This window comes from Venturia canescens, chromosome 1 (genome assembly GCF_019457755.1).
Source record: "Venturia canescens isolate UGA chromosome 1, ASM1945775v1, whole genome shotgun sequence".
NCBI lineage: Eukaryota > Metazoa > Arthropoda > Insecta > Hymenoptera > Ichneumonidae > Venturia > Venturia canescens.
This window is the reverse complement of record NC_057421.1, coordinates 28,836,550-28,863,691: the sequence shown is the minus strand read 5'-3', so window position 1 is coordinate 28,863,691 and position 27,142 is coordinate 28,836,550. Positions and strand designations below refer to the sequence as shown.

At 39.1% G+C, this 27,142-nt stretch overlaps 2 protein-coding genes across 8 annotated transcripts in view; one reads left to right on the top strand and one right to left on the bottom strand.

Annotated features, from left to right (window-relative positions):
• Window positions 1–26,038, bottom strand: part of Syn (synapsin) — a 109,232-nt gene extending 83,194 nt beyond the window's left edge. The window contains exons 1-7 of one of the 4 annotated variants that reach the window (XM_043433767.1): window positions 26,003–26,038; window positions 8,693–9,174; window positions 8,466–8,477; window positions 6,013–6,367; window positions 2,050–2,303; window positions 489–624; window positions 272–376 (exon numbers count right to left, since the gene is read on the bottom strand). In XM_043433767.1, coding sequence (XP_043289702.1) covers window positions 272–376; window positions 489–624; window positions 2,050–2,303; window positions 6,013–6,300 — 783 coding nt within the window. In that variant the 5' untranslated portion in view covers window positions 6,301–6,367; window positions 8,466–8,477; window positions 8,693–9,174; window positions 26,003–26,038. Of the gene's footprint in view, window positions 1–271; window positions 377–488; window positions 625–2,049; window positions 2,304–6,012; window positions 6,368–6,470; window positions 8,373–8,465; window positions 8,478–8,692; window positions 9,175–25,348; window positions 25,770–26,002 lie in introns of those variants that run through there. The other 3 variants (XM_043433765.1, XM_043433766.1, XM_043433768.1) reach the window with 3 other exon arrangements.
• LOC122419330 (uncharacterized) lies at window positions 12,080–14,836 on the top strand. 4 transcript variants are annotated; one of them, XR_006262872.1, is made up of 5 exons: window positions 12,080–12,188; window positions 13,430–13,504; window positions 13,622–13,790; window positions 13,900–14,307; window positions 14,674–14,836. XR_006262872.1 is itself a non-coding variant. In XM_043433776.1 (5 exons), exons 1-4 carry the CDS (start codon window positions 12,113–12,115, stop codon window positions 13,937–13,939), a joined length of 360 nt encoding a protein of 119 aa, XP_043289711.1. In that variant the 5' UTR covers window positions 12,080–12,112; the 3' UTR covers window positions 13,940–13,967; window positions 14,126–14,836. The 4 variants fall into 4 exon arrangements, 3 of the variants coding, with proteins under 3 accessions (XP_043289711.1, XP_043289710.1, XP_043289709.1); XM_043433776.1 differs by having other exon boundaries at window positions 13,900–13,967; window positions 14,126–14,836; XM_043433775.1 differs by having other exon boundaries at window positions 13,900–13,967; window positions 14,074–14,836.
• Window positions 26,039–27,142: the final 1,104 nt, after the last annotated feature.

The following is a 27,142-nucleotide window of genomic DNA, read 5'->3' as shown; positions in this document are numbered from 1 at the left end:
ACAAAAGAATGAACGTCTGCTAGCTAAAAGCTTTTTTTTTTTTTTTACTTTTTACGTGGTCACTCCATTTGCTGCGGTAGTGACGCAGCGGAAATATTTTTTCACAAGCACAATAAAATGCTCAGCAGAGGATGCGCAACGTCGATGCTCCAGAACGACAATTCCGTGGCAACAATAATTCTTACGGATCAATGAGCATTCGTTCTTCGTTTCGTACCAAATGTTGCTCACTATAAAATCCACTAAAAAATAAAGCTCGCTTGGGACTCACCATTTCGCGATGATTCGGGTAGAAGGTTTGGTCTATCAAGGGGAAGCTCTCTTTTCCAAGACGTTTCTGCAACCCCAGTAAGTGCGCAAACACCCACGGCTTGTCCTGCAGAAGTATATACAATGGAATCGAGCGTGAGTCGAAAGATAATTACTAATATTTTTAATCCTCATAGAGGTGTATGAAAATGTTCGTTAAAATAAACGAATTCACGTACCTGAAAGTTGTAAATCGCTGAAAGATTGTTAACGCTTGGAACACTCCCGTACATCAGACCGAGCAGAAGATTCTTGTAATTTTCCCCAGCGTCCCGCAGATTTTGACGGACCAGAGCGAAATCCGGCTTAAACGATCTGTTCAGAGAGTCAGAAGAAAACGACAATTGGACCTTAGCATTGCGAAGATACTTCATTCAGTTCATATGAGACTTGAATAGTCGCGAACTGCGAAACATCGTGAAACCACAAGCTGAGTAATCGCGATTATAATTTAATTATTATTTCTACTCGGTAAAGCGAGTGACGAAGATTTCCTGAACGATATTTTCACTAAAATTGTCGCGAAAACCGAGGGTTATAATGTCGTAGCAAGCCGAGTGGGTTCGAGCAGCCGTTATCAAAGAGAGCTAATTAGAAATCCGATAAACAGTCTCGCCCGGATTCCTGAGGTTGACTGTCACCGCAAGAGAGGGTTAATCTTGGAAATTCTTCACGGTTATTATCATTATTATTGTAACTATTATGTGAGCAATCCAAGAAGCGAGAGTTTCTGAAAATGAATAATAATTGATGGAGCCAAACTACCCGGAGCGTTTACGAGCGGACTCTCAGAGCCGAACAAGTCCAACGCGACAGTCTACTGTTGATCATAGCACGTAAGCCATTACTTCCGGGTGCTACGGCATTAACTGCAAAACCATAAATTCCGAGAGACCCACAACCACCTCTTTTATACGCTACAGAGCTTAATTACCGCGTGGGTGACTCGTCCTTCCTGTATTTACTGTAACGCCTATACCAGCCTATTTATTTCAAGTTGATACAAATATATATTTGCATATTCTAATATGAAGAATCATACAAATATATATGCTTTAATTCGCATACGCAGGATACGCGCATTTGCTCTCCAAAGTCCTCACTCACTGCGTTCGAAAGTGAGGCTCGGGTCGGGAACGAATGAGTTATTGTCAGCAGAGAGCTTGTGTTTTGTATAGCAGGGCTGGAACATTCTTCAAACCGGAAGTGGCTCTCTCGTCCGAAGTCCGTACGTTACTGCGAGCCATTATCGCCATATACCTCTTTCCCGAGCACCATCATACTTTCGTCCCGTCTGTACATCGAGCCTGGATAAAAGCGTCCATGGCTATTCAATACAGCGATGTTTACCGCCCGCTATGGCGACCAATGCTTCTGCATCCGCGCGTGTTCGCCGCGTCGAGAAACTCTAATTATAGCTGTTGGCCAATAATTCAATGTTTCCGCCAGCACACTTTGCGTCGCGTGAACAAAACACTGATCATCGTACATCATGTTCTCGGAACTATTTGTCGAAATGGTCGCTAATAAATGATCGAATTTCTTCCTTCGCTATGGGGATCGGGTCAAACGTGTTTGTTTTTTCCATGCAAATTTGCGGTCCTCCGTTACGTCAAACGTAATTTCGCTAGAAATGATTTCTTTCAGCCGGAATATTCTACGAGGGGGAGAACGGCTGGAAAGAGTCGTTTCGAGAAGGAAAGGGGAGCCATCAATAGTACTTCCAGATTTTCTCATTACCTGATGACCTTCGTCCCGTTACGAAACACCGCCATCGATACAATCGTTCCAGCCTCACTCGCCGTCAATGACAACTCCCGGAACTCTGCCTGCTCCACGCGAATCTCATAATCTCCGTGGATTCGACGACCACGAAAATACTTGCTCCAATCAGTGTTCTGATCATCGATCACGAGAAGAGTAAAGCAACGATCCTTGTTGTAGGACGAACCCCGAGTCGTGCCAGCCACCGCGGCCCCGAGGATTGAAGCACCCTGGAACAAATTTGAAGAAAAAGTAGAGCAAACAAATATGTCAATGCACTATCCCAATTCCATTTTCATTTCATTCGCTGTTCATACGTTTACTATTTTCCCAGAATTCAGCTTTGCTTGTTGTACCTTTCGTCATTCGGAAATTTCATTTAACGATAAATTCTTCGAATCAATTACAGCACACAAGGAAGATTATTTATCAAAGATTTAAGTTCTGACATACACTCTTTATTTTTCGAGCGGTTCACGAGTCGAATGAGGAAACGAGTAACGTGAAAAACCGCGTTTCGTTAAATGTCTAAACAACGTTCCAGCGGGTGAATATATTCGATCAACCTCTCCGATTCTGTTGAGTTTCTGTTGATGTTCGAGAGTGTTTGATTTGAGGGAGCGTGACACCCTAAGAAAAAAATGGCAACAAAGTGGAACAACGGTATTTTGAGTAAATGTTCCGTGCGCAGGGTACCATCGGTATCATATTTCTCCCCTCACATTCAGCGATTTTCCGAAACCCTCGAATTTACGATAACCCGGACTGACGATCGTCGAAAAATTTCACTCCGATAATCTTTACGCAATTTCGATCGACAATCGCGATACGCCCGACAAAGGGAAGGCTGCAAATTGGGTGTGAATTTCCATCGCACAATTTCCATTGATCATGAACTTGAGTTTTTATTTCATTCGAGTGTTAATCAATTAATTTACACCAATGAATGTTCCTGCACAAAGGTCAATAAGATTGCGAACCGTAAGCGCCGAGGATAAAACTTTCAACGATGACTCACGAGAACATTAAAACTATGGTTCATCGGATTAATTGAGAAACTGCTGCTGGATTCGATCATTGATAGGTCGATATATGGACCGTGTTACAGACCGAACGATTGTGTAACGCTCCACAATCCCGACCAAGTATCTAACCTAATTGAACTACCGGGTTAACTCTCGCGACTATGGGTGACAACTACAATTCGTATTGATAAACGATCAAGTTTGTCCTGACCCAGCAATGCTTTGTGGTAATAGTGGATCAGCTGTATAGCATTATATCGAAACTGTAGACAACGGAGAGGAGAGGGGCGGGGAAGAGAGCAAAAGAGGGGAGAGAGGGATCGAGAAGAGAGAAGAAATGGGGGATGGGTAGGAAGGGAGTGGCTTTTGGCACACCGATTCGGTGGTACATCAAAGCAGCCTGTTTCCGACGTCATCTAACCCCTCATGTATGCCTTTGTAAATTTGGAATTAACACTCGAGCTCTAGGAACCCACCTCACGTATAAACTACCTTTCGGCACGGAGGAAATGTCCTGGTTTTAAATACCACTTTGATGAGGTAAACCTTTTATTTGCCTGATAAATTCGAAATGAACAAGAAATCTTTCAACATATGCTACTGTTTGTCAAACATATATGAAGCCTGATAAACTCCTTTACGGCTCCTTAACAGGAATGTTAAAAAACTTGATAGACTATTTTGAATATTTTATGGATATTGTTTCGAATAAATTATTTACTATGCATAGAATATCGTGAATATTGATGGCATTTAAATGAGAGGTTTAAAATGTATATTTCTTAATAGTTTTTTATGTACGGGCAACGATGAAAAATTTTGACACCGTAGAATCGTCGCCGCTTCATGCATTTTTTCATTGTGATTTTGTTGCATAAGAATTTGAAAAATCTTCATAATTTAACTCTTATGGCTTAACTGGGTTCCAGCTGAAACGCGAAAATGAGTGACTTTATCACTGTTAATCAGTGATAAAAAATAAGAGGAGACGAAGAGGCAAAGAAATATATAATGAAGTGATAAAAACCGAGTTCGTGCATACCGCGGTGATGAAAAGAAGGGAAAAAAGAGGAGTTTCGGGAGGTCACAAGCGCAATGACCATTTAGCCAATGGAAATTTGGAGTACCACGCACGTGCCGAACCTCTGGTTCCACGAAACCAGGTGGTCCTATCCAAATCGTTTACCACCCACTTTTTTTCTCTCAGGCATACACACAGCTTCGAAATTCACCGCAGCGGACCCGAGCGAAGCATTTGCAACGCTTTTCACCGGCTCGGGCTCAGGACACCGAAAAAAAGAAGTAACAAAAAACTAAAAACAAGACGAAAAAAATTCACTAACGGACCGAGGCAAATTGGCATGCTGCCGCGTTCGCGTGCACTGGCGTTGTGGTCTCTGCCCTAATTTGCATAAAAGCCCAATTAGTTTATGAGGGTTTTCGTCGAGGACGACTTTTTGCTACCCCGCCAAAATGTACACCCGACGAAACCAAGTAAAAGCACAATGCTGCTGATGCTCCTGATGCTAAATATATGTAACCCTGAAACCACATACTTTTTGTCACTCCCATTCTCTCTTCCGAAGTTGCGCGACAAATTTCCATGCTTCATGCACTGCCACGACGACAATAAGCCCTCTGCGTCATGTCTCGAATGTTGTAACACCACTCGGAAACACTTTTATTAATTCAAAAGAATCGCTAATTCCTCTTCCTCGACTAATGAAATTTCAATGAAACGAGCATTCTTTCTTAATGCCAGAACTGTTATTCAACATTCATTAAATAAAATAAAAATAACTTTTGCGGCAGAACAAATTTTCTGGGTGGTAACTTTTTTTACTTCTTTCGATTCTAGCCTCGATGCTTCTCTTATTAGTCGGGTATCAACTGGTCAGAGAAATCAATACGGCGCATTTCTATAAAAATATAAAACTCCTAAATTAAAAAATAAAATCAATCAATTTTGTCAAATGTGTCGTTTCGTGGATCACGGTTTTAATTTTTTATTCACATTTGCTCTTTCATGCGAAACGTTTTACGCAATATACAATCCAAAATGAAGCCCTATGAAGTTTCATCATTATTATCGGAATTTTCAATCCATCGCTATCACATTTTGTTTATGAATTGTTTCAATTTTTTTAATTACGAGCTCACGTGAATCAATCATAACGTGACTTTGCTGGTGCGACCCTTAAAAATGTTTCATCAGTCAAAGAACTTTTTTATTGGTCCAACCAATTATTCAGCAAACCTCAAACACTGCGAGCGGCAGCAAATATGCGACAACTCGAATAAAGGAGAAAATTGGGATATCCCGAAACATGGCGCACTGTCATACGAAATTAAATCCCAATATTGGAACCTTCCAATTATTCTATTCCGCAGAACCCGACAAAATCAACCGCGTTTCACCGGCCCGCTCTGCGAATAATTTCCACGTAACAAGAATATCCGACGGCATCAGGTATTGAAAAACTTATTTGCCAATTTCCGAAACTGCCGATTATTCGTATTCACAGAATGTTCACATTCATTAAAGGTGTTTTCGGTGATGCTCGTCATTGGGGAAAAAGCTGATGATCGCACTGTTAAGGGAGACTTATTTCTCGTTATATCCGAAGAATACAGTACTTCATTTTCACGAGATTCTGTTTTAAAGCCATTTTTTCTTGAACAACGAGTGGCTACAAAATGGCCTTTGAAAGACGCTGATGAATTAATGGGATTGAGATAAAAATTGCGTGCGACCCGAAAAATCCACTGATTCGATTTCGCGAAACAACGTATTTCGGACAATTCTTTTTGCCACATTTTTCAAACGCACTGATCCATTCCCACTGAAATGACTCGCACTTTCGCTACGCTTACACATTAACAAATATGGAGAAAAAGGTCAAGTCGTGCTAACCTGATCGCGCGCAGCCCCGGTGAAGCTCTGAACCCGTTGTAGAAGAGTTTCCCGGGTTTTAGCAGGTGACGAGGGTGCACTGGTCGTTCTCGAGCTTGGTCTTAGGTTAAGGCTCAAATCGCCCCCGGAACCGATTGGTTGATGTCCAGGAGGTGCTACGGAGCCGGGAACGTTTGGTGGTGCACCGGGAACCGGTGGTTGATTAGCCGGCTGAACGGGTCCAGGTTGAGATTGAAGAGGTCGATCAGGGATTCCCTGATAGGGATGAGACGAGTCCTGTCTTCCCATGGGGGCCACCCCGGTTTCGGAGTTTGCTTCATCATCGAGTTCCGAGCTCAGGTCCCCTGACGAGAACCTGGAGAAGAGAATCTTTGATGGCTATGCTGTTTTTACGAACAAGTTGCCAACAAAATCTTGTCACGAGCAATAGTGACGTTTGACGCCTCATTAATATGTACAATTATGGTCGATTCGTAAGACGAAGAAGAAGTAGGAGAGGATGAAAAAGCAGAACAACAACCGATGACGTCATCAAACAGCATGAAGGGATGCAGAAAAACGTGACATGGGCGAGGTTGACGCTGAAGACGATCGATGATGAACAACTTATTTACGCGAAAACCCAATGAAATTAAAATGAAATAAAGAATAAAAAAAAAAAAAAAAAAAAAGAAAAGAAAAGAAAAGAGAAGGAAAAAAAATACAAATAAAAACGGTGTTGCAGCGGACAACGATTCTGCACGACGATGATCGCGCGAACGACTGGTGCTCGCGATTGCCGCTCGGGACACGGGGTCGTGAACCCTGGTTAACGCATGCGTATACCGAGGATGAAACACCGGTGGAGAGAATAATATATACAGGCGGAACGTCGCCGAACCAATTGGGGGAGGCTACGTAAAGACCTCTTCAACGTATCCACCAAAAGCAAACGTATTTTTTTCTTAATCTTGTTTTATGAATGAATCACGAATTTCGTATGTACTTAGCCAGCATTTTTCTGCTTCGCAGACTCTTTTATTTTCTCCGAAATATGACTTCGAACGATGAATAAAAAATAGCTTGACGATTATTGTTGCCTTGTGGATAAGGACTCGCGAAGCCGAGAATTTTAGATGCTGCATGGCGCATGGAAAATGCATTGCGTGGAATTCTTATGACGCTTTCTTCAGGGTAATAAACTTAGTGACAACATCACAACGTGGAAAACGTAAATGCGAGTATTGTTTCGTTGCGGACTGCAACAACAACAACACCAACCCTCCGCCGTTACGTTCACCACATTTTGTTGCGCCCAACGAGTATATTCACAAAAATCTCTGACAGTGCAGCTTATTAATTTCATGCAAAATATCTCACGAGAGAAGAGCGGCGTTCAAAAAATAACGGATTTTTCGGACTTCTTTTTGTGGCATAAACTTCGATTCGAAAATTTAAGTGTTTTTCATCGCGACTGAAAATTCTAACTTGATTTTCAAATTTTCAGTGAACAGTCTACACTCCGGGGACTTAACAATGAGAAATTTGCAGTGAGCGATTCAAGCATGCCCAACAAAATTGTGTAGCCACAAAATACAGCCCAACTGCAATCTCCGATAAATCACAAGGCAGTTTCTAATTCAATCTCAATTCTCTAATGAGCCACTATAATCTGGCGTACGATGGGTGTTTCAATTCGTTCATCAGTAATGAAATCAATAGCAACGTTAATAGAGAAAAAAAAACAGTGAATTCAAGCGTGAATATAGAACTGTTTGTGCTACTAAAATAAACGATCTTGTACGGTGCCCACACTTGTGTGCTATTTTTTGTGTCAAGGACACTGAAGATGTATTATAATGTCAACACCGTAACAGTATTAACAACATTAAATAAATAATATACGAGCATAGCTATTTATTGTACGAGAACAAGAAGCAGGATACACACTCGCGAGACAATCCAGACGAGAAGATTTTATTTTTCCCATCAATATTTATTGCATTCTGTTTCGATTAAACGATAAATAAATTTGCCCTCTAACCGTTATAATTACAGACCAGTAATTCGATTATATCCGGTCCAACAAACGTTACAACCCTCTCATCCGGATCGCAGTGTAAATGAACCCTAGGACCCCGCGACGTCTGTATACAACGAAAAGCCCACTCTGGATTTTCGTACACCCCAATATTTCAACCCCACGTCATTCTCTGAATATTCATCATTCAGACGTTTACAATTTTTTTTTTTCCTTTTTTTCATTACTCGACGGAATATTGGAGACGCCGTCTCCGTACAGAGATCCCCTCGGATATCGATTTTTCGTTTGAAAAAACGCGGTGCGTCTCCCAAGGGATGGAAACTTTAAGAACCGGGATTTTTCGTTCAAACGTATCGCGACCCGGAGTCCTAGGGTTGGAATGAAAAACTGTCTATGTATGATAAACCATCAATAAATAATTTCGTCACACCTGTCGAGACTCCTTCGGATAAAATGCGTGGGGATCACTCGGACAACAATTATATTACATTAACTTACATGACGCAAAATAAAATAAATATAACATGAATCCATGAAAAAATTGCACAAGAATCAGATCGATAGTTGGAGCGCAACATCGTTTTGTTTATGGTTTTATTTGAATAAATTTTCATTGATTCTCATTCTCATTGGAAAAAGATCTTACGGAACTCTTACCTTCGTTTCAAGTAGTTGACATTGGTTGTGAAGGATTGACGGAAGCTGGAGAATGAAATGGTGCCGGGTGATGGAGCAGTTCCACAATACTTGGCGCACCCGCCGCGTCCGGTAATCTTGCTGGTTCTAGTTTCGCTTTTATCTCAACTAATTTTTCCTCGAATCTTTTGAGCTTTTAATTATTTATCTTGATTTTTTCCTCCTCCTATTTTTGCCTGCCCACACTATATTACTTCCGAAGCTCGGTGGACTGTTCCTTCCCGTAGATATATATTATCGTTTTTCCTTCCGTTTCCTGATCTCTTTCCTTGCTTTGCCTCGGCGTTGATTTCCTCTTTGCTTCTCTGATTTCGGTCGAGTTTCAAGTTCTTGCGCGATGATATTCAGTCGTTCAAATAATTACTCAAACACAAATTAACTATAAATCAAAGGGTCAACTAAGAGAGGATAAAGAGGATAAAATAAACAATCCAAGTTGAAATCTGAAATGACAAATACGAAAAGTTTTTTTTTTAATATAGTCTTTCATTTTGATTTTCAATCACATTTTTAATGATTATTGGGAAGGCAACAGCAAAGATCGTTTTCTAACCGATTTTCGAAGCCCTCATCGCGATTCTCGAGTGATCAATTACTCTCTATGTTATTGGAAATCGACTGAATCGCTTGAAGCAATTATGGACTGAGAACTCCAAATAATTGATCACTTCATTTTCCTTTTAAAGTTTTCTTCCAAATTGATCAATCAGTTTTCGCGAGGGTTCATGCTCCACATTTTCAAATAAATCTTTGCTGCCGTTGAAGTTTTTCCAAAGTATATTTCCAACATTCGTTATAAAGCCGATTGAAAATTTTGATCGCAAGCCCATCAATAATATGCTTTCTCAATCCTCATTGCTTTTGTTAAAATGCTTTTCGGTGTCGCAATCTCCCGAAATATTTGGATAATTGTTTCATGTACGCGTTAAAGATTTTTAAATGAAATCCGTAGTTCTGTACGCAACCGCATAGTTGAGTCCGAGTGCTTCTTCCTCCCTCGCCCTATTGCTCTTTCAATTCCTATTTTTATTCCTCGATTCCTATTATTTTTGCGCCTTTCCTTCATTATAACAAGCTGAACTGCTCGGATGATCTTGTATCTCTCGCTTTCTATACACATAACGGGTGAAACACGATCAATAGAAGCTCGTCAAAGTTTATGCATTCCACGGAGCTTTCGAGCAACCGCGCGATTCTGGCGAAGTTACGAAACCCCGACGAGTCAACGGGGAAACTATATAATCGAAGCTACCCGAGGCAACACATACACTTATGTATGCATTCGAAGTCTATGCCGGGAGTGAACTTCCGGTACGTACCCCTATCTGTACATAACATCGTCCTGAGGTTTCAAGAAACTGCCTCGCCATAAGGAGATATACTTTTCAAAAGATTACCACCAACTTTGGTGAAAAAAAGTATTCCACCGAGGTCCCGCAAACGAATCAACCCTGACTTTGCAATACTTCCACAATCATAAATTTCATTAAACTCCTTCGAAAACGTCGTTTACGATATTCAAATTATCGGAATAATTATTGTATAAGAAATTTCGAGCATAGTGATTTTAAAAATGTTTGCCCTTTCGTTCTCTCGCTTTTCTTCTAAACAAGTTATTTCCAGATCATTCAGTGGTTAATTTTACTCTTCCTTTATTATTATTTTTTTTTTTTTTTTTTACCATGGCCATATTTAAAATTTTCGATCATCATAGAAAAATTGAATCTCGAAAAAGCACGAGAAAGTTATATCGCGTCATGTTGAATAGATTTTGTTGTGGGAATTTTCGCGTCAAGCCCTACGGGCTCGGAATATATTCATGCACTCGATTTTTTGTAAAAGTTGAATAGGAATTCTTGCAACGGCGCAGCATGCACGAGTGAATTTTGGGGAAATATTTCGTGCAGAAATTTGACCATCAGCGCTGGCACAAGACCACTCACTGATCTAATATTGATACAAAGCCTCTATACGTGTTCCGCACTCGGAATCCAGCAATTTCATTCAACATGCCTAAGCCTCTCGTTCTACCTTCCCCAACCTCTTATACAAACATACTTTTTCCTCCTCTTGCCCTCTCTGCTGTCCCTCATTGACGTGTTCTTCGCTATAACTTTTAATTAATTCATACATAAAATGCAAATTCAGAGAAAGAATAATATTGAGCGAAATTCGCGAGTCGACGCTTTGCCATTTCTCAACTTGAACTTTTTTCCAAAAAATGTAAATCCTCCCGACTTCTCTTCCGCCTGAAATTTATCCGTTGAGCTCCTCCTCTCGCCATTAATTTTAACATACATTTTTCTCTCCCTTCCTTCAACGTTTCGGGGTTTTTTCCAGAATTTTTCCAAACTCCAACAGTCATCGCTCTACTGTCAACCATAAAATTTCCGACGTGAAACTTTGAAGCCAGTTTTGAAACGACCACTACTGAAACTCAAATTTCGAGAGCGTCGAGAGTTTCCACTTGGCTGTACTGTCAGTGACCTTCGATGAAATTGAACTTTCCCACCGCGCTACCAAATAATAGCGTCGTTCAAAGTCCGAGTTATCCAAAAAATCACGCAATGCTTCGTCACGAAGCAGGAGAGTGCTATTACATACTATTCCGACTTTTGTCACGCGTGAATTCTCGTCAAAGCGTTTTCTCACTTCTTTCTAACTGACGAGTGAGAAGTTCCATTCCGAATAGTGCAGATTTACGGCTTTATATACGAAGGTTCGGTGTTACGAAACACAAGAAGGAAGAAAAAGCTGCATTTTCTCTTTGTCGGACTCGTACCAGATGAAAAAATGGTGTATTTTTTTTGTCAGACTAGTAGCGAAGTAGTAGTAACGGCTAGCATTTACTTTTTGTCTGACTTGTGTAACATTCGCGTAAACTATATTTATTCTTTCGTATGCTCGCGTTTCTTTCTCTATTTGCACTGTAGTTGCAGTTGCTCTTGCTACTCGGTTGTAGTTTTTCGATCTCTCGTTTATTTTTTTTTTCTCTCACCCTTTTTCACCATCCTCGAAGAGGGAGAAAGAGAGAGAGAGAGAGAGAGTGCACTTTCCGGGCACGTTGAGGAGAACGATGAAGAAGAAGAGAGGGGATCCGGGGTGGTTTTAAGATAGAAGCGAGGGAAAATGGGGATTTCGGTCGCTCCCGCATCTCGTTCGTAAATACATTATATACGGGAACTCTGCAGCCGTGGACATAAACATAAAAATGCATGTTAATCGGCTAAGAAACTTGAAGGCTTCGGAAGAATGTTAAAAAGAGAGGCTGCATGGTGAAAAATAGCCAAAACTAAAGGGGAAAGAAATAATGACGAAAGCACTAAGACGGGAGGGACAAGTGCGGAATGAGTGGGCTAGGAAGAAAGAAAAAAGAGGGAGATGAAAGCTGAAAGATCTTGCGGAAAATGTGGAATTAGTGAAAAAGCAAGAGAAACCGGACAAGGAAGTAAAAGAGGTTAGTACATGTGATGTGCTCGCATGGTAAGGGGGCGCTTTTTTATTTTTTAAGGCAAAGAGACCGTGTACAAGAGGCAACGCCCGCACACCCTAGACTCTCGTAAAAGCGGCGTGTCTGTCGTCGTATCGACCCACATAAACGTATACACACGCATACGCCCAAACTGACATTTCTTTCATACACGATGCAGGTAGACATCACCCAACGATTCGGTTTCTCTATTCTCTAGTCTTTGGAGAAGGGTCCAAAGACTATGCTCAAGCTCCTACGTATGTAAAAATGTATACGTGCCCATGTAGGTGTATTGCACAGTACATTATATATACGAAGTATACACGGGGGTTCTGGCGTAAGTGGTACGAAACCGACGGGGCGAGTGCCGACGCGAGAAACGAAAAACGCCTTGGGATATCGTCGTCGACGCCAACCTGCTTTTAGACAACAGGAAATATTAATGGCTAACCTGCATTCGTGTATACACGGAAGCCTGAGCAAGCTCACCTGGTGCTTTCCACTCCAAGGAAGAAAAAAGGCGCACTTAAAACCTCATTCATAGTCTCTCAATCTCAGCTCTCCTTACTTTGGCTCCTGATTGAGCCGGAGTTTTAAACACACGGAACCAACATTACAACAGAGGATTTTGCATTTTTCTCTCTCGAGAAACAACGGTCGGTGGTGTCGGTAGAGAATAAGCTTACAAAATACGGAAACTCGAATTAAAGCTTGGCACGTCATCCTTTAACCCTAGAACGCATGACTGGGGTGTGAGCACACCCCACGCGAACTTCAAACTACGCTCCCGTCCTAACAAGCGACATTATCGACTGATTATCGACGGATTTTTTTATATATAAATTCAATTGAAATTAGTTTTATCGTACATCATTCTTTTCGTTATAAAAAAACGAAGAAAATGGTGTAGGATAAAGTCAGTTTAGCATCGTAGGACCGGATTTATAAGCAGAAAAAGAGTGGGGTGCGTTCAAACCCCGGTCATGAGGTTGAGGGTATGAAAAAAGGCACATGAGGTGTAGGGTTAATAGAAGACCTTTCAATCGATAACTTGACAAAAAAATGATCATCAACGATCGACGACTTTCTGCTTCGCATATGCTACTACCCCGAATCCTCCTTTTTCGTCTCCCCATCTCTCCCATCCCTCACTTATTTACGTTATTTTTACGCTGCAAGCCATTGTTTTATCTCTTGTTTTTCTTATCGTTGCTACTGTGGTTAAGAAAACACGAGCGAAGCTCCGTCCGGAGGGATTCTCAGACAGGACACGAGGACAAAGCGAGTGAAGGAACGGAATGGTATGATATCCTAGACATCTGACACGTTAGCCGCTGGCGAGTATAAGGCGGTCGACTAATGACAAGAACCGACAACCGGTGATTAAATCAGAAAATCCTTTGTTGTTGGTCTTTTAGCCAACTGGATATGTATTCAGCGCACTCTGAGCAGGGGTATAAAAAACCAAGGGTCGTCTGACGCAGGACTCAGTTTAACGAGAGGAAGCGTCCTCGTGAGCCTTGATCCTTTTAAAGCCCATTCTCTCCGCTCGGACTATACGATGCATCCAAAATTTGATGGAATCAGGTACGTGCTGATTGACACCTCAGCGAAAGAAAACGGGAGAGAGCTCATTGGAAAGTCGGTATTTTACTAGGCCTGGCGGAAAGTACAATAAACTGTTTTCTTATTACAGAATTAATGATTGCGGGTCCTCAGGATCAACTATCAACTGAACCCATAACCTGATTGCTCATCAAAAAGGTTTTCATTTGCTTAATTGAATTTTTTTTTAATTTTATAAAAATAAAAAAAGTTTGTGCTGACCATGAAGATAGTCACACTGTTCTTTTGAATGGTAATTATTCAGATATATGGAGAACTATAGATAAAAAAACAAAGACGTTTTGTTTTGCTTGGAGGGAGCTTCTTCTTCGACAAACGTTTAAAAAAACGTCATCGAATTTGTACAAAATCGTGAAGGTGATTTCCTGAGGTCTTAACCGTTGCATCCTGTGCGTATTCGAACTAACGAGTGATCGAGGTGATTTAATAAATCATATTCTTTCGTTCACTTGATTATATTTGGTCAACATTCCCTCAGGTAATCTAAACAAACTTATTTTTTCTTTATAATTTACACTTTTGTTGGAGCAATCTTACTGCACTTTTGTGTGATTAACTCTATCGCTATTTTGATTGCTCGTTCGTGTTTTTTCTCTAATTCAATTAATCTCGTAATGAAGTTCCTCCTGAAATTTATCATGTCGATTACTTCACCTCTATAGTGGTATCTCATCATTCAGTTCTCAAATTCTCTACTTGGAGCAAGACTACACAGTACATCATCGTCTCACACGAGTTTCGTGATGATTCTCTTCTCGTGTGAGCTTAGTCTTGCTCCGGATCAATTTCATATAAATTTCCAACTTAATCACAGTATTCTAATTAATCTTATATTTAATTTCAGAATTCCAAAAATGTCGTGAACGAGAATGAGCTCTTTTTAACGGAATTTTCATTGAATCGGAATCTCATTTTATAAGGGAAGATCATGCGTTACTTTTGCGATTCAAAAAAGCAACTAAAATTTTTTACTCTTTTGATGATTAAAGAAACGATCAAAATTTATTCTCGCAATAATTAAAATTATGTATAACTTATTTGTTGAGATTTATCAATTTTATACATACAATGATAGAGGTTTAAATACTTTCGTAATAAAATCATCAAGCAAAAGGTGACAACAGCCATTTTCTATTTATAACCTCAATTAAGTGTTTTTCTTTTTCCATTCCCAAGTCATTTTCACCGGTAACGAGGCTTTTTCAAGACATCACTGATATCTAAAAGCATTCTATTTTCTTATTCTCGTTTTTGGCTCTTTAAAGTTGGAAGGATTCTATTTCATTAAATTCTAATCATCGCTCAGGAAGTGCGCCTGCCATAAGAGCCTGTGCATAAGCCTTCAAAAAATGTGATTTTCCTTAATTGTTTTCTCAACAACTAAACGGTAGATCCTATAATAATTCCGGGAATAAATGCACGCTGTATATATCTAGAATATTTTCAATTCTTTCTAGAATTTCAATTCTTAAAGTTGAAATTTTCGATTTCCATTAGATTCGCGTCAACTTCCAATCTTTTTGGCATTTCGTTGATAAATCAAAGTGTCAACATTTTATATGTGAATGGAAAATGTTGAAGAAGAAACTCCGAACAATACCAAACACAATGAAAATTAATAGCCGAAGAAAAAAGTGTTGAAAAGCTTTTCATTGTTCCAACATTGAACCCAAGAAGTACATCGATCAGAGCTAAGATTCTTGTGTAAAGAAAATTTCTGAGTTATAATAACTTTGTGAAAATATACGCAGTGAGAAAAAGGAAAACGGAGCACAAACGTCGAGCGAGAAGTTCATCAAAGATCGTATAAGCTCTTCAATTTTCCGGGATACAAGCAGGAAAAGGGAATGCGCGAAAGTTAGCCAAATGTGAGGTGATATACCAAAGTTATTTATAATTTTTTAATATAAAAATCTAAGAGATATGGAACACAAAATACGAGCTTTAAGAAAGCTCTTCGTGAATTAGAATCTCCGAGGAATAAAAGCAAGAGACGTTCGTCTCTTGCTTTTAAGCAAAAAACGAGAAGAGTTGGTTCATCGATAAGAAGATGGCACACATTCAAACACAGGTATATCTCGATAAGGATATTCGGATATGTAGAAATAAATAGATAAAAAGAGAGCACGAATAAGAGCAATATATAAGTATTATTGAGGAAATAGTACGATGGAAAAAGGCTTTCATTCGAATTCAGGATACAACGTTGAGATGAAAAAAAAAACGCTTCAGGAATTTTATTCGCTCCAACTAATTCGACAAAGCACGAAGCTGAGTCCCTGCCAGAGACAGAATGTAAGATGGAAGAAAAAGCGTTCGGACGGTGCACATACCCACATGCGTTCATGTATACACGTATATATATCTCTGTAGATATAGAAAATTAAGCTACGTGAATGTGCACCAAGGGGGGTACCATAAAGGGAGTAGGGCAACACGTAAAGCTGCGAGGAAAAATCGTGAGATCCTCTCCTTTATCTGTCTTTTTCCATTCCAAGAGCAAAAAGAATTCTCCGGAGGCTTTTTCCAACTGCTGCGGATGAGCTTTTCCCTGATCCGGCTCACACCTCTTTTTCGCACATGCCTCGGTGATTCCAACGATTTCCGACACAGATCGTGTATTTCCCGATTTAATGAAACTTTTTTTAATATCTTACATAGTCTCGGAATAATTTAGAACTTCATACACTTCCTAAAATATGAAAAACTCACTCATCACTTTTGCAATATTGCTCTCATCGAGACGATGAAAAAACGCTCTGCCTCTCGAAAATTCATACTTCTAAAGATTTTACTTTCCCATCTGAATGATTTATTTCATTTTATGATTGCACTACATTTTTTACAATCAAATTCAAGTACAGCCCCCCAAAAACGTACAGATCATAGATTATAACAAAAACTAACAAATCTGCTCCGTACCGTTCAGTATTTCAAGTAATATTCGTGTGGAGATTTGAGGGAAGCCACACCGAGTACGAAATGATACGTTGTTTATACATATTATGTCTATTCGCAATTTGGCGTATACAGCTAAGCACGAATACAAATGCAAGGACAGTACAAAATGAAAATTCACTCTCTCGACACCTCCTACCATTATTTATACATATATAAACGCATTCAGATAGCACAGTTGTGTACAGGAGAGAGAGAGAGAGAGAAGGTTGCGGAGCGAAACTACAAAGTCGGAATTAATTTGCGATTCATGAAAGCAGGATCGTGTAAGGCTGATTGTAAAGCCTAGGCGTGTGTTACATAAAACGTTGAAATCTTTCCTATTGTAGGTATGTAACACGTACACGTACACGTTGAAGACACACGTGTCGGAAGATATTGTTGCATAAGTTGGAAAAGGGTTTACCGTACCCCATAGGCCAAAGGGGGATGAGAGCGTGTCCCGTGGTGCAGCAGAGGGCAAACAGCAATTTGTCGTACCACCTACATCGTGGAAGGAACAAACTTTGCCTCGTGCCTCGTTTTCCCCTTTCTTTCTGGCGTTACTATTTTTTTATTTCATACCTTTTATTCAACAACTATTCATTCTCCTTTTTTTTTGTTTCCTTTTTAACCACACTTTTTTATTCGCTCACTTTCTGTTGAACGAAAGGTCAAACGTCAAGAACACCATCGTTATATACGTAATGGCGTCTCGAGGGAAGCAAAAAAACTGCCTCTTTTATATATTCCTTTCGGGAAGTTCGTTAGTGCCTCGAGATATTTATATACGCTTTACATACATTTATGTGAATGTGGCCGAAAGCCTTCCATCGAATACAGAAGATTGTGCAAAGGATCGGATGTACTCGGAGAACGAAGATATAATGAAGTTAGGACGGTGAGAAAGGGAAGAAGAACGAAGAAAAACTCGAACAGAGATTTCTGGATTATTCTGAACTGCTATTTCGAGGATAATTATTTTACTTGATCGGAATAAAAGCCATTAATTACTACGCACCGTTGCACGAAAAAATGGTGAAAAAAGAATCCATGCATAAATTACCTCCTAATAAAAATTCAATACAAATACGATTGACCGATGATATCGATTAGCAGATTTTTATTAAAATCAATAATTTGGCAGAAAAAAAAATTTACAATATGTTGAACTCTAGGGATAGTTCTGACTTTTCGACTTTACAAAATCGAGTTATATATTTTGATGGATTTCGAAAATAAACATGAAACGTAACGATGCCCCTGTGATTGGCTGGAAAAATTTTCAATGATTTTTCACTGAAACTAACTTTAAACTTGTTTTGCCCAAAACTTAAGAAAGTCTTGAAATTTACACAAAAGTTTAAATGGGTAGTCGACTGGCGCGCATATCAAATTTTAAAGGGTTCGTATTATTGGTTATTTAGATGTGTTTAAATATGAAGAAAAATACACAGGGTTATAGAGACTGTGGGTAAAAAATGGTTTATCTTTGCATGTAACGAATGAACGCTTCTTACGAAATTTATGAAAAAGCACACTATAACAAGGAAGTATATAATGAAGGTTTGGGAAAAAATTTGAGACGATTGTCTTACTAGCAATAAATATATATTACGTTGAAGATTGAACGAAATTGATAAAATGAGCACTCGTAACCTCGCGTTTGCTTATTTCGGCATTTTATTTCTTCTTGGCTTGGCCCATTCCTGTCACAGCCTTCTGTATTTTTATTAACATTTTTTTCTTGATCCATTTCCCTTTGCGCTCTCTAAAGCGATTATTTACATAAAAAATAATAGTATTTTATAACCAGGGACGAATAAAATTTTGGGTTTAGTCAGTGAAATTTATTTACAATTTCGAACTTTGGCATTGATTTAAAGTGGATTTTTAATGGATCTTTAATGAGGAAATAAAAATCGATCCAATTTAGATACCCATAAAATACGATCCTACAGGCACGAACTACTTTAATTACATATTCGTCACACGTATGAAATTTCTTTAAAAATTTGATTTTGAGGTAAGATTTTTTCAAATACATCCTCAAAATTAAATGTGAAATGTGAAGAAAAAACAATTCCAGCATTCCTATACCTGAAAGACTTTAATAAGAAAGTTTTATGGGGCTTTCAGCAGGAATGACATTAAACGTGACTTCGAAATACAATGCTCAGTCTGTACATGTATAAATACACTGCCAAATAATTCTGAACCGACAATACCGTGTCCGGCATTCGAGGTAAAAGTTGTACAACACTGCAGCCGGTGAACTTAGTCGTGCCGTTCGAAATTCAGATGAAAAGACGAAGTCAGCGAGTACACCGGTCAGCTATTATCTCTCTCAACGAGACTTTAGAAAGGACGAAGTTCGAAAGTGAGTGCATGCTGATGTACCCCCGCAATCGTTTTTCATGCTCCTTATTCCAGTGTTGAAAACGAGCCGGAAGTCTAGTAAAAATTAAAGCTTATATATACCCTCAAAGTTCCCAATTACCTTTCGAATTTCTAATGGCCATCAAACCTTCAATTGCGAGCTCTTTAAACGATAATTTCTCAGATCATTGTTCATCTTCAATAAAGTCCAACGTTGCTTTAGAAATCTCTTATTTGAATAACTGTTTTAATCTTCCGATGAACTCGCAACCAAAATTTTGTTCATTTCCCACCTACACATCATCGATAATAGATTTCCAATCGACGAAAAAAAATATCCTCGACGAAGCGTGGAATACTCTAGTCATAATTAATTAATTTGTCGAAAACAGGAATAAACAATGGTCAATTATTTTGTTAGTTCATAAGAAAAAGCAGTTCTAGAATCCCATCGAAAGAATCTCTAAAACAAACTGTACAGACGAATTAATCAGACGATTCGAAAGGTCGAAAAGTAAGATTGGAATTTTTCTTGAGAGAACACAACAAACAAAGCATTAGTTTAACTCGCTGAGTCGCGGGAATCCGCATGGAACGTTAAGGAGGGTGGCTACATTCCTCAAAATGATAAGAAATTGATCAAATTTGATGATAATGTTCTTCAACATCAAGTGCGAAGACACAATTTTTTTCAAAATTTTCTTTTGCTTAGTTATCGAGTAATTATTATGCATTAAAGCATCTTTCTTATGCCCGCAATGTATACCTGTATATATATATGGAAACGCTATGCTTATACACGTCAACTTTAGTGATCAATTACTCGATAACTGTGTAGAAGAAAAATCTTAAAAAATTTATATTGTCAAATTTGGCATTAAAGAATATGTTCAGCAAATTTTATTAAACTCTTATCATTTTGAAATTTTTTATGTATTTAACATGGTTTAGCATGGCAACATTGTATCGTCGCTAGCCACCCTCCTTAATCTAAAATATCACAGTGATGGAGCGATTGATCGGTATAGTATTTTGAAAATTTTTTTTTCTAATAAGATGTCGTACAATGGTAAACGATTCGAAAAGGGAAGCTGTCACTGGAAGTTTGAGAGAGCTGAAACTTCACTGAAACAAACCCAAACAGATACGGAAATTCGCGGTAGTGTCATTATTTTTAACAGGGATACAAACGACAATCCCTTCGCAACAGTTTTTATCAATTTATGTATTCTATAACAGAATTTTTTTCAAGAGACGTTTTTTTCGAGGCATGGCAAAAAAATCTTTCCAAATACGGAGGGTTTCTCACTCAGAATTTAATTAGGGAAAAATGCCGCCAAAGTTCAAGCCAGCGAGTGAGTTGATCACGAGAAGCTTGTCGTCCCCTTCTTCAAATCGATCCAAGTCTCACGTGCGTCAGAAAGTTTGGCTTCGAAGGACTTACGAGTTTGACCAAATTGAAGGGGTGTATAATATTGGTAAGCCGATTGTCTATGTATGTGTATATACTGAAGAGAGATAAATGGATAAGAGTGTGAGCAAGGAAGAAGGGAAGGAGATGAGAAAAATCTCGCCCCCGGGCGCGAATCCAATTGAAAATTGCTTGGGCAGCTCTTTTATTTCTGGCCCGATTTCAAGTTTCCTCGAGGACCACCGGGGAGAATGCGAAATGAGAATTTTTTCTACAGCGTTATATGCCATACGGCTTGAAATCTTGAGCTTCTCCGTAATGTGATTTTTTTTACATCCGACTTGAAAAAACAGCTAATCCATTAATTAAATCCGCGTCAGACAATTGACCGCTTCGTCAACCCTCTCAGTGCCGCGACGATTTGGCTGCTAATTTTCTCAATCGTATTCGACTGTTTGACTCAAAAACAGCACGAGGGCTAATTTCGTTTTGAGCATTATTCCGTCAGATTTCTCTCCTTCGTAACACAGAATCGTCTCATGCTTTTCATGCTTTTTCTACACTCGAATCAAACACTTAAGATGCACTTTTTCTGTCAAACCTCTCCACGAGGTTTCGGCCGCTAATTCGTTCGGTCGCACCGGACTGTTTATCTTCGAAACAGCCCAAGGGCCACTCCTCGCTCCGGAGTATTATAACAGCTTTTTATTTTATTTTTCCTCATGATGCCTGAATTATCTTTCCCTGCGATGATAGACCGGAAAAAAAATGTTTTCAATTAACTGCTCCGAATGGGGAGTTGTCAAAAAAATTGTATATTATCCCTGGTGGCACAAAGCCCTCGTGCAAACTTGGGTAATTCGATTTTATCCTCAGGCCAATGAAAGCAACTGGTTCAGTGGATTAATGCTTCCTCTTTTATGTTTACTATTCGTGCACATTTTTTGTCCACTTTTTCCCGTTATTCCCAAGCAGAAACTCCCTTCGTAAAACATCCATAAGTTTTTTTAATAATATACTTTATATCTAGTGATTGATCGATATCTAAAATCGTGATGAGTTCGTCATAAAAAAATGACATTCGAATGAGAACCGATGAGAGATTTTTTAATTCAGCAAAACAGTATCCACACGGAGATAACAAATTCGTTTTGAATAGCGAGGAATATATTTTTTTTCAAGAATTTTAAAAGTATTCAGGCACCGATTACAAACAGCATAGTATTTTTATAATTTTCCAATTTCTCGTCCCTTCAATTCTAAACATCTTTATGTGGATAGCAAAAAGTGATGCACACGTGAGAACTATATTTCGTTTTGTTTTCGAGTGTTATTCATCGTGTCAGACTAGCACTTACTGATAAGTCGAAATGTATTGTAAATCACAAGTTTTGACTGTCAGCATAGTAAATTCTATGAAAATACTAATAAACGTTTCAAGTGACTGAAAACATTTTTTACTATGCTTATGGAGAAAAAAAAACTCTTGAATCTTCTGAATAAAAGACATGGGTATTGGTCTTTTTTTACTATGGTGGATTATAGAACAATTCTTGTTAATGCTCTTCGAATACTGCTATCGAGATACTATTTTCTCCGTGCACGAAAATAAAAGATACATCCAAAATGAAAATTTGAGACAATCCCGAATAAAATCATAATGTGCGTACAAAAGCTTGACCATTCGCCAGAGTCTAAAAAAATGTCGGTCTTAGTTGATTCGGGGGATCGTATGCTAAAAACCCAGCACTCGCGAAATATACATGTATGATAAATGAACGAGACTGTGAAGAAAAAAAAGGCCGCGAAATATACATGTATGATAAATGAAGGAGGCTCCGAAGAAAAAATCGTTTTCTTCGTACCAAGAATATATTCTATTATTCTCAGGATTCTCGGGGCAAGCCGACTCACTCGACCCTCGACTTCTCTGCCATTAATGAGATTTCACGCTTCAGCTTTTTCCATCTCTTTCATTCAGCATATACATTCATATACTTTTTATTATTTGTTCCCTGACCACGACAATTAAAAAATTCATGCTGTCACCGCATTGTTTTCTTGATAGTCAATATAACTCCAACTTCGCTTGGTTCCATAAACTTATATGGAGATTTTAAGAATAGTGTTACGAACCTTAATGAAATATCTTATTACGCCATGCGACTTCACCATCGAAATATATCTCATTATTTTTTATACGAGTGTTTGTATAATGCTCCATTACGAAACGGCACAATTATTGTTTTTTTTTTTTTTTTTTTTTTCATTCATTGAGTCAATGTGCACTAATCTATTTTTTTTAGTAAATTCAACATTGATCAAATCTTGTACCCCATAAACTAATGGCATTTGAGACAATATTTTTAACGTTCGCTTTTAATCGCAAAGGGTCAACTTTTGTTTATCGATATTCGTTAATTTTTCTAATTACTGTAAGCACGTTGGAAGAATGAAATTTCACTCCCGATCGATGCTCGAGCAGGTCATTTTCCATGTACAATAATTTATAAACAATTTCAACAATATTGATCTGAATATTTTTCTAACAAATTGGCTTGAAATGCATCTTATTTCGAAGAGTCGTAATGCAGCGTTAATCTGACGATGGACTAAAAATTACTTATCTCTTAAAATCAGTTGATCGTCAACGTAACAATTTCGTTAAATGTTTCACACGAATTGAAGCAATATATTGGGGGGAAACGATTGAATGAAATATCTCGTTCTGCGATACATTCCATTTCTTTTGTCAACGACTATTTTATGAATCAGAGCAGGAAAACGTTGGAGAAAGTTTGAATAAAAGCAGACTCTCACAAGTGGTTACGAGGCGGTGGTTGATAAACGGTCACGAAACACGCGAACGATTTTGCATATTAAGCTGTATTATTAATCGTTGTTTTAATACAATTAACATATTATCGCAGTGATCAATATCGCGAATTTTTAATACGCGTGATTAAGTATCCGATCGATAGTCAAAAATGGCAGACACGGTGAGCAAAGATGGCCTGAATACACGTGTTTGCCGTGGCGTGTCGCAGGAAAAGAAATGTCGGTGTGTGGAAACGACAATTCCACGGGAATTCAATTTATTTTTCCAATAACGTTCGTGCGACATCGGGATTGCATTCTTACGTGGAAAAAACATGAGAGAAAACACGTTGTCGTATTTCTGCATTTGAAAAGAAAATTGGTGTCAATTTTCCAGGTCTATGCACTCGGAAAATTGATTATTTTCATCTTCAAACGATTTTTATGCGTGCGAATTTTACACGCGAGAAATTTCAAAAACAGGTGTAATTAAACGAAATTCATTGCTCGCAATAAGGAAGCAAGAAAAATGGCGTAATTAAAAGAACGAGAGTGCAAAAATCGGGTAAACGAAGATTGCAATTAGGACGAACAAGCATCAAGAAACATCGTTGACCGATCTGCGGCTTTTGATATTGCGTTCGAATTTCAATTGTTGATAGAGGTTCATCATTGATCGAGTAAACTCATAAACCATCGCTCATTAATTCCCGTAATTATTTCCAATCCATTTTCAAGTCGTTTACACGCTCCATTTTATTCGCATTTATTTATTCCGAGTATACGAAACGAATTCATCGAATCGTTTATAGCTACTGAATCTCGATGGTCACTCAAATTCACCGAACGTATCTTCAAAGCTTCCGATGCACTTTTCATACACGCGTCCCATTCGAATTCGTGTGATTGAAATCAAACTCAATCTCACCGTGTCGATGAAAACATCAATTGGTAGAGCTTCACAAATAACGATACTCAATAATCAAGTCAACGATTTTGTACCACTCGAATGAGGATTGGTCAAACTCCAGATCTGTGACGGACCGAATTTCAATCGTCATTTCCATCAAGCTTCAATCATGCACACGTGTATGAAAAGTATTATGTTGTATCCGTGTCGTTCTCACACTTCGATAGCTACCCCTTGCAGTGGAACATTTTTTCAGATATTTCATTGAAAAAAAATATGAGAACGAGATTGAATTCGTTCCATGCTACGCATTACTTTGATAAAAATCATTCCAATCGCCTACCGATGACAGATTCTGTTTGATCGAAGCCTCGCTTTAATCCTTACAAACTCAATGTAAATGTTAACTTGAAAAATAATGGCCATTCATCAATAGTACGCAGACGTGACTGTGCATCCGATGTGAACAATTAATCCCTGTCAAATTTTATTTCTTTGATCGAAACGTTTACTATAAATCTTCGCGTCGTATTCGAGGAATCGAAATGGTACATTGAGATCTGTTTTATTTAATTATTGTGCAATCGATACAACCGAAACTATCGGAAGATGTTTTTCAGATCGAATATCGCCCATCCCTGTTCTCAAGCATTCCGAGTATCGTTGCAGGACTCACGTGACAAACACTAAGTCTTAATTTAAAGGTCATTCGTCAGGACAATTAAGAGATTCTATGATGCATTATTTTCGAGTTTAATTCGCACTGAGCATCGATCTTCTAAATGTTTTCATGAAATCTTTGTGGGATATTTCAACAGGCTATGAATGAAGGAAAAAATCAATGCCACGCCACATTTCTGACAGGTTCCAATCGATAATATCAATGCAAATTGTATACTTTCAATATCAAGATAAAGTTCGGAGGAGGAAAAAATGAATAAAAAATGAGCTTTTTATGAAACTGTTGCAAGTTAAAATTGTCAACAAAATAGATGATCGAGCTGTCAGAAATAAAACGGTTTGGAAAATGAGGATTTTATTTCTACCGACTTAGACCTGTCTTACCTCGAAATATTATAGTTTCCAGCAGTGTTTTCTCTTGGTATTCGTTTCAATTTGATTATTCTCGCGCGTAATATAACGATAAGAAGGTTTTCTCCCGAGTGGCTGACGAGAAAATAACGGAACTTCACGTGACGAGAGAATGCGAAGCACAAAAGCGAAATGAAGCTCAAAGTCGAAGTGTTCCACAACGGTGATATTTAGTATGAAGAAAACTTTCGTCAATAAGTAAGATGAAGAAGAAGATTAAGGGAGGTAGGGAAAAAAAATCTTTCCCAAGAAAACGTTCCGTCGGCGGAAAATGGGGTGGCGGAAGTCAAGCGCGATCACGTGAAACTGGTACGCGGGTCACGTCTGCGTACTGGGAATCGTTCGATTTTGCGCACTCGTTACGTCCGGCGTTGGTCGTAGCTTTTTGCGGCGAGTTCGAAATTCATCGACCAAAACACGAACCACCCAACGCTCCTTTGTAATATCAGGCTTCCACTCGCCGTTCTAAGCGAGGCTTGGAATCTAACTTAACAGCAATATTGTCACTGCAGGAATAGAAGAAGTTAAGCAGGCTCATCGCAATGTAACAATGACAACCTCGAGGGTGTGCACTGTAAGAGGGCAAAAAAGCAAGAGAGAGAGAGAGGTCCGTACGGTTCGACTTACCTATGTCGTGTGTGTGTACTACCCACTAGTTCGCCGTTGAAACAGTGAGGCTTGCTAGAGATACGCGAGGGTGTCGCCCCGGGTTGCACGAGCCGGTCGATATAAGCGCGTCTGCGCTTCCCCTATCGTTAAACATTTTCCATCGCTCGCGCTCTAGCATCAACGATCACAGCGGGTTCCCGGCTCATTTTCATCGGGGGCTCACTACAGTGAAAGTTGAGGGTGAGAAAGGGAGAAAGACGGAAAAGCCGGCGAGGGCGGAGGAGGAGAGGGTGGAGAAAACCATAGGAAGAAGATTCGAGAGACGAGGGGCAGCCCGGTGGTCCGGGAAAGAAGTAATAAGCTGGGAAGTGCTAGACGGCTTGTTCGGAAAGAGAAAAAGTTTATGCGAATTACGTAAATAGGGTAAAAAAAGAGAGAGAAATCATTTCGGAAGAAATAAATGCAGGAAAGTCGTCAAATGAATGAGCGGATGAGCCCAAGCGACGAAGAATATTTATGAGTGAATAGAATATAATCAAAGGCGTTTTATAACAATAGCAAAATGAGGAACAGCATCAGTGGATAAACAATAGAATAAAAGGAAATTCGGAGCACTAAAGAGAGGACTTTTTAAGGGATAAATGAAACGATAGATATATTGCAGGAAATTTGACAGGACGACAAACGGATGAGAGAAAATTGATGATGTAGACAACAGGAGCGATAGAAAATTACGAGAGGAAGGGAGTGGCACGACACAAGAGGAAATAAAAATGTAAGGATTGCGGAAAGATGGGAAAACAATGATGGAGCAGGAAGGAAGAAGGCGCAACGAATCGACCTTGCCGAGAGAGAAGATTTGAAATCAGGATTTGCGCAGCTGATAGAAGCCTCCCCCCGTTGCAATCATCCCTTTCGACCCTCCTTTATTCATGCCACTACCCCTAAAATCCGTGCAGACGCGTACATATCAGCTTCGTACACGTGACGTCGGGCCTCCGTATGACTGTATCGAGACTTTTGTCAAGTCACCTACATACTCATGGCGTAGGTTGGGGCGTATCGTATGTGTGTCAGAACCACGCGCTTCGTTCGCCCGTCGTTTGCATCACTCTGCCGTATATCTGTACCATGTAGCAGGAGAAGAGGAAAAAAAGT